General features: G+C 46.1%; 1 protein-coding gene across 1 annotated transcript; it reads left to right on the top strand.

The window, feature by feature from the left end:
• Positions 1-400: 400 nt before the first annotated feature.
• On the top strand, positions 401-2839 carry LOC136533167 (auxin transporter-like protein 3). Its single transcript, XM_066525735.1, has 6 exons — positions 401-813; positions 928-1040; positions 1226-1409; positions 1537-1634; positions 1843-2050; positions 2160-2839. The coding sequence occupies exons 1-6, from the start codon at positions 421-423 to the stop codon at positions 2607-2609; spliced, it is 1446 nt and encodes a 481-aa protein (XP_066381832.1). The 5' UTR covers positions 401-420; the 3' UTR covers positions 2610-2839.
• Positions 2840-8014: the final 5175 nt, after the last annotated feature.

Raw genomic sequence — 8014 nt, 5'->3', positions numbered from 1 at the left:
TAGGCAAACTACATATACGCTCGTGCACGGCTACTAAAAGCTATACACGTATGGACGATCCCAAAACTACCACTGTAGCTAGCTCTGTAGGCACTGCACGTACAGCCATGAACAATCACTATCTATATGCAATAGGTCGTAAGGTCTCTTCTATCTATCTATCTATCTTTATATATAGCATATATAATAAATACAGAGGAATAATTATTGAAAAAGAAAGATTTTTTTTTTGAGAAACTGTTGGAAAAGAAAGATGAGAAGCTGCATGCCAGCAGCCGCATGGGCCAGGCCGCTCGTGCGCTGCCCCGTCTCCATGATTCGCCAGCTCGAGCCTAGGCGCCTAGCTATATAGTACTGTCGTCGCAGCAGTGCGATCAGGAGAGATCGTTCGATCAGGAAGTCAGAGAGAGGAGGCGCAGCATGGCGTCGGAGAAGGTGGAGACGATCGTGGCGGGGAACTACATCGAGATGGAGCGCGACGTCGGCGGCAGCGGCGGAGACCATGGCCAACCCGGCGAGCCGGCGGCGGCGTCCGGGGCCAGCGGCGGCAAGAAACTGGCGCTGTCGAGCCTGTTCTGGCACGGCGGGTCGGTGTACGACGCGTGGTTCAGCTGCGCGTCGAACCAGGTGGCGCAGGTGCTGCTGACGCTGCCCTACTCCTTCTCGCAGCTCGGGATGGCGTCCGGGGTGGTGTTCCAGATCTTCTACGGCCTCATGGGCAGCTGGACGGCTTACCTCATCAGCGTCCTGTACGTCGAGTACCGTACCAGGAAGGAGCGCGAGAAGGTCGACTTCAGGAACCATGTCATCCAGGTAATATCATGTATATTTCTGAGAACAACAGCAAATGTTCAGCATATGCATGTACAAGTAGTTGAAAGTCTACACCAATTGATGTTGCTGCCTTTTCTACTTTCTGGAGAGCAGTGGTTTGAGGTTCTTGATGGGCTACTGGGGAAGCACTGGAGGAACGTCGGCCTCTTCTTCAACTGCACTTTCCTCCTCTTCGGCTCCGTCATCCAGCTCATCGCATGTGCAAGGTAATCATCCATCCCATCCATGTGTTCATCACAACGATCAAATAAAGTCAATATCCAAAGTTGTATACTAAATTTCCTCATTAGAATAATGTTAGATGTTACATTGCTATATGCATGTGTAATCTTCTAATTACTCTGTGACCTGTACTGTGTGTGCACTGATCGATCCATGGATGATCGGGCAGCAACATCTACTACATCAACGACAAGTACGACAAACGGACCTGGACGTACATCTTCGGCGCCTGCTGCGCCACCACCGTGTTCATCCCCTCCTTCCACAACTACCGGATCTGGTCCTTCCTCGGCCTCCTCATGACCACCTACACCGCGTGGTACCTCACCATTGCGGCCATCGCGCACGGTCAGGTATATACGCTGACTGTGTGATGCGGTCAATTGATCGGTCGATGCTCGCCTTTCGCCAACAGCTAGCTTAAGCATGGATCACAAAATGCATGGTCATGTATCCATCATTGAACGAACGACATTGTAGGTGGAAGGTGTGACGCACTCGGGCCCAAGCAAGATGGTGCTCTACTTCACGGGGGCCACCAACATCCTCTACACATTTGGAGGCCATGCTGTCACTGTGTAAGCCTGCCAGCCTACCAATCTTGATCCACACAGATAGAATGATTTGCTCTTGATGCTGCATGAATAACACACACGAATCTGTTCAGATCAGAAGTTGACAGGTCACTTCAGACTGAAGGGCTACTTGCGTGACAATGTGTGTAGTGCATGAATTAATATCATGGATCACTCCAACGCCTTGCACTCTTTTTTGTTGGTGGTGCAGGGAGATCATGCACGCGATGTGGAAGCCGCAGAAGTTCAAGCTCATCTACCTGGTGGCCACGCTGTACGTGCTGACGCTGACGCTGCCGTCCGCCTCCGCCGTCTACTGGGCCTTCGGCGACATGCTCCTGGACCACTCCAACGCCTTCTCCCTCCTCCCGCGCTCCGGCTTCCGTGACGCCGCCGTCATCCTCATGCTCATCCACCAGGTATACAAACTAGCTGATAGTGACAAAACACACGAGTCCGGCCTAAAGATCAATTGCCATCTATGCATGATCTGTGTTGCTCAACCGTCGCATGCATGCATGTGTGCAGTTCATCACGTTCGGGTTCGCGTGCACGCCGCTCTACTTCGTGTGGGAGAAGCTGATCGGCGTGCACGAGACGGGGAGCGTGGCGCTGCGCGCCGCCGTGCGTCTCCCCATCGTGGTGCCCATCTGGTTCCTGGCCATCATCTTCCCCTTCTTCGGCCCCATCAACTCCACCGTGGGCTCCCTGCTGGTCAGCTTCACCGTGTACATCATCCCGGCGATGGCGCACATGGCCACCTTCGCGCCACCGGCCGCCAGGGAGAACGCCGTGGAGCGGCCGCCGCGCAGGATCGGCGGCTGGGCCGGGATGTACACCGCCAACTGCTTCGTCGTGGCGTGGGTGCTCGTCGTCGGCTTCGGGTTCGGCGGCTGGGCTAGCACCGTCAACTTCGTCCGCCAGGTCGACACCTTCGGGCTCTTCACCAGGTGCTACCAGTGCCCGACGAAGCACTGACACAAGAGCACTAAGATTTTTAACTGCTTCATTGCCTGTGCGTGCATGCTTGAATTTCTTGAGGAAACATGTATGCATAGTCGTAGAGAGAGACATCAAGATTACGAGGAAGAGGGTGTTTCATTTCCATGTCGCCGTATGTATGACGATATGGTGCTCTTGTCGGTACGTGTGCAGTATGTATGGATGGATGTGTGTATCTCTCATTAAGAAGATATATATTGATGGAATTAATTGTTACATCTGAGTTGTAGCCATGTCAATTCAGGTTGATATATATTTGATTTTATTTTTTTCTGGAGAAAAAATGGTCTTGTTTGGCTTGTCAAATCCAGGTTGTACTAGTACATTCCGATATAATGTTCCCATTCAGATGCTTGAGCTGCTTTCCTTGCTGATTTAAAAAATCTCATAATTGTCGGTGATCCAACAGCCCATTGTTTACAAGCCTCTTCGAGCTTATCAGCCAGGAATCAGTCCTACTTTTCAGCCATGAAACAATATTTTTCTCTCTCTACAAATCAGTCGGAGCCACAATAAGTCATTGCCGAGTGTAGAGGTGCATGCGAAGGTATGATCATTCATGATGCTGGTCAATGATGATATCCATATGTAGGGTAACTATAAAATCACATGGCACATGCATGTAAAGTCGTCACAGTGCAGCTTATCTGGCTATATGCATGCATGCATGATATGGACTTTGCAGGAGAGGAGGAAGAACCTGCATGCATACATGGTCTGGTCCACCATTCTGTCCTACAAAAAAGGTTGCTACTACTGTAGAAAGATCAACTGGAACTGACAGTGTGTGGCTGCATGTTGGAAAGGTAATAGACTGAGGCAAGCTGCATGTGTGGTCCTGGTCCATGCCTGGCTTTGCTGTGAAGAAAGGACTAGCTTGGATGAGATCACATTATTTTAACATCTGGTCCTGAAAGCTTATGATGCCTGCAGCCCCAGTTCAGACTGCAGAGAAGGTTCAGGACTAAACAAGTGGTGCCTCTCATGTGGTTGCATGATGGACTTTGGAGGCTGGGGTCCATGGTAAGTTAGTCTAGCATATCACAGTTAGATACTTTATTTTACAGCTTCGAAATCCTGGAGAATTGATATGAACAATGAAATGAACAACCTGTAGTCAAATTACAATTCTGACTAAAAAATGATGATATAAATAAAACCTTTAAGACTGAATGAAGGTGAGTTAGTTAGTAAAGGATAAGAAGTTTACCACTCTCCTGCAAAAGGAAGCAACTGCTGCTAGGAATCGAAAGATTCAGTCAGAGCATTCCTGCAGTCTACACAATCCAGCCGGACCTCCATTGCTCTACAGAAACGTCAAAAACCAGGAGCCAAATAAAAGATCAGGTAACGATCGAGTAAGAACACACCAAACAGTCCAAGGCAGGTGAGCATGTGCCACTGCATGCGCACGCCTCCATCGTCTCCATGGAAAGCAGCTGCTATGAAGTCTGATGCGAGCAAGGAACCAAGCGGCAGCTGCCAAACCAGTCTCGGCAAGCTGCCTGCCTAGCTCTACGTGCCTACGTGGAGCTCGTCTGTCGCCATGCATGCCCGCAGTAGTAGCATCCAATCAGAATGCTGTATAGTAAACTCCAGGTGCCGGCAGCTCCAGTCAACATGTGTTGGAAAAAGGGTTTTCAGCAGGTGTGGGACCAGAAAGAACTAGCGGAGGCCTTCGCCCTGCCGAGTGCGGCGAAAGAGTAAAAGATGGAAAGTGGGCCCAAACCTGATTAGGGTTTCATAAATGCATTTAACCACCACCCTTTCTACAGAGTTTGAGTTTCCCTTTTATAGGGCACTGTTTACTGAGGCTACTCTTTACAATTCTATGCCAGTACATCCTCGAAATATTCCTATCCTAATACAAACCGCTAGGGGTACTTTGGGTGCCTTCTTCTTCGACCGCCTTTGCTTGATGGGCCGCTATTGTGAGTCCCCTTGCGGCCCATGGCCCGGCATCGCCACCCTGCGGGATAAGAGGTTGAGCCATGAAAAGGTGCGTCATCCAATTCAACGCACATCCTTCACCTCATTTTTCTTGATGTCTCACTCCTATAGAAAAAGCTACCACTACTCCCACAGAAATAGCTAACCACTATCACTTATGTCGGTTGCTTCACTATCGCAAGTATTATCATCATACCATCACTGCTAGTTATTGTTAACAACCGGCAATTTTACTATATATCAATGTTGGTTATTGTTTACAACTGACAATGCTGAATTTTAGTAGACTAATAGAGATATAGCATGTAGACCAAAGAAATAAAATGAAATCTAGTTAACTCTCCCCCTTGTACCTTTTTCTAGTGCCTAGCCCACTCCCGTTTCTCTCCATGTCTCTCCCTCATTCTCCCTCATACTCCGCATTTATCACTATTCTCTCTCTCTCTCTCTCTCTCTCTCACACAGGGCATGAGCGGGGGCGTGGCGGGAATGACACTCATATGCATGGGTGGTGGCAGCACAGGACGCTCAAAGGTGGTAGTCCATGGGCCCTCCGGTTGCTACGATGACGCCACGTCATGGTCATGGGAGGTGGTCGCAAGGGGCGCTCTGCATCAACAGTGCTGCCTCTCGAGGCAAGTGTGGTGGTGTCGCGGGGCCATTGGCAGCTGCATGTGTGGCCATGCATGTTGGCGCCTATGGTACCGCCTCTACACTAGGCGTCAGTGATGGTGGCAAGTTGAGTAGTATTAGGTGCAGTGGCGCATTGGAGGGTGGCAAGAGCGATCGGCAATAGATTCAAGTTTTTTTGTTGTGAAAAATAGGCAACAATGCCAGCTGCTGACTCGATAGTGATAGGATTGACTAATACTAGCGCTTGAAAACTGCTGGTTAGAAAAACCGGCAGTAACAAGGGTTTGGCAATCGACAATAATTAATGCCGATTATGGAGTAGTGTGTAGATGCCCAGATTTGATTCCCGTGCTGCTAAATAACTTTTGACGAATTTGGTCACATTATCTCTTTTATATGTATGATTCAGCTAGTTTACATTTACCAACGATAAGGTGCAGTAGTTCTGAATGTGAACGAAAATAAAAATAAATGGATAAAGAAATTATAAATCGTAAACTTGAGACTCAGCAAGATCGAACAAACAGGTAATCATGGATCCCTTCAGATTCAGGACCATGAATCATTCAGGTCCAGGCATGCCTGCCAATCCACGGACAGCCAGTGCAGTACCACACCAATGCAATCAGGCAGGCAAGGACACAGAGGGAAAACATGGATTAGTCCAGCGCTCGCCAGCTGCTAAGCACAGTTAAGTTTAGCAGATGCATCAGCGTGTCAAACCTGTCAATGCACTGCAGCGTGATGAGCAACACAGATAGGTTCCCTCGTGTCAAATACTCCTACCAGATCTTCCGGGGAGCCCTTGAGCATCAATATAATAATAATAAAGGTTCCCTTTTGTAGCAACAGCACGTGCTTACGACCATCCGTGCGGCTTACGGTTCGTTGTATATAACAATAATTCGTGGGTCAAGTCCAAGCATAGGCATGATGCATTGGTGATAATTGACAGAAGATGTGACACCAAGATCAGATTCTTCTTTAGGCTGTCCAAGAACATATATGTGATCTAATCAGGTGTAGCTTAGTGTGATGTCAATAATGTCATAGTGGTGTATAGGCATGATTGTTGGTTTTGCAACATTTGAAGCATGTTTGGATGTTCAGTAGCTGAATAAACAGGGTGAAATGTTTTGTCACGCTTTGGAAGAAATCGTGCAGTCGGTATGCATGCGCCTTCTATAGCAGTACGTATGGCATTAAGCAAGCTAATATAATTTTTTTTTAGATAATGAAACAAAGTACTAGCCTCTACCGCAAGCAAATATAAATAAATAAATAAATAAAGAATAATACAGGAGACCCCAAACCGCATTTTAATGCATGTTTCCTAGGGAAAGAATTCATCGGTATGACTGATGAGATGGTGCAGAGCTTACCTACATGATTTGGGAACCAATCAAAAGATCCCTAATAAAATCTACAGGACGCAAAAAAAAAAAGCTTTAATGAATTTTGAATATAGAGATTTTTCAGAGCTTTTAATGCAGTAAATCTCCAAATTAAGATTTCCGTGTCCTAATGATTGATTTAATAACCCTCACGGAGGCTGTCGAGAGCGAGGAGACGGTTGAGAAAGGGAGGTGGACAAGAGGTGATCCTGACCCAGGGAGAACGAAATCGGCGAAAGCGGAGGATTGCTGCGAAATTTCGATCTTGTGCCGCAATTGCGTCGGTCGACGAACCACGAGAGGATGGTGACGAAGCTATGGGCTGGGCCGCACGGCGAAGATTAGAGAAAGAAGAGACGAGCAGGCAAGCTGCGTGTTCGAATCATGGGCCCTGTTGTAACATGGGCCTTTTTCATGGGGCGTTGTTTTTTTCCACAAACTCTAATTAGCGACCTGTCGCGCTCGCAGTGCGCGACCGTGCCGATGCGGCCTGGCCTGCTTTTGAGTGGGCTGGCATGCACCCAACGCGACCGCGCTCACGCACATGGGCCTGACGTATATGCAGGACCTGCGCACACAGTCTTATCCGTCATGCATGCAGTTGTCCAAGAGACCTGCTTGCTTTTCTAAGCATATTTATTTTGCTTTCTTTCTTTAAAAAATACTAACTTTCTTATACTTAGTCCGTTTTTAGTTTTATTTGCACTATCGTGTTTTTAGGATGAGAGCTATAAAACTAGACTCATAATGCATATATTTTGGAATTTATTTTATATAGTGTTAACTTATGTTGTATGTATAGTAGGTACTTGTGTTTTTTTATATAGTGGTATTGAAAATAACTTGTCACTTGCTCAAAAATATAACTTGCTACATACTTGAAATTTAACTTGCCACACACAGGGTCATGCTGCTTGTAGTTTTCTTTCGGTTTCAGTTTAATGAGTTATGCGTTTGATTTATTCAGTTTTCCTATTGGTTTTATGAGTTTTGATTTTCATTTTTTCGGTTTATGTGATCCTTTTAGTCTCATTTTTTAATTTCATTTTTTTCTTGTTTTGAATTTCATTTTTAGTATTTTATGTTTTAGTTTTATACTTTTCATTTTGTCTACTTTAGTTTTTTGTTTCTATTTGTCAATTTTAGTTTAATTTTCAGGTTGTCAATTTCAGTTTCAGTATTTGGTTTTTTATTGTGTCTACTTTAGTTTTCATTTTCTATTTGTCAATTTCAGTTTTTTCTGGTTGTCAATTTCAGTTTTAGTTTCCTGTAATTTCAGATTCATTTTTATGTTTTCATTTTTATTGTTTTTCATTTTGTCTACTTTACTTTTCAATTATCACTACACCATGACCTACTTTTTCATACAGTTATGTATTGATAAATCTAGGGTTTTATAAATTG

This window comes from Miscanthus floridulus, unplaced genomic scaffold (genome assembly GCF_019320115.1).
Source record: "Miscanthus floridulus cultivar M001 unplaced genomic scaffold, ASM1932011v1 fs_798_1_2, whole genome shotgun sequence".
Taxonomy (NCBI): domain Eukaryota; kingdom Viridiplantae; phylum Streptophyta; class Magnoliopsida; order Poales; family Poaceae; genus Miscanthus; species Miscanthus floridulus.
The sequence above is the reverse complement of the archived record's forward strand: the minus strand, read 5'-3'. Positions and strand labels throughout refer to the sequence as shown.

Excerpts from the sequence above, each read along its gene's own strand:
- LOC136533167 (XM_066525735.1), top strand. The coding sequence starts at position 421 with ATGGCGTCGGAGAAGGTGGAGACGATCGTGGCGGGGAACTACATCGAG. Across the intron at positions 814-927 it reads TCAGGAACCATGTCATCCAG|TGGTTTGAGGTTCTTGATGG; the intron begins GTAATATCATGT and ends TCTGGAGAGCAG. Across the intron at positions 1,635-1,842 it reads GGAGGCCATGCTGTCACTGT|GGAGATCATGCACGCGATGT; the intron begins GTAAGCCTGCCA and ends TTGGTGGTGCAG.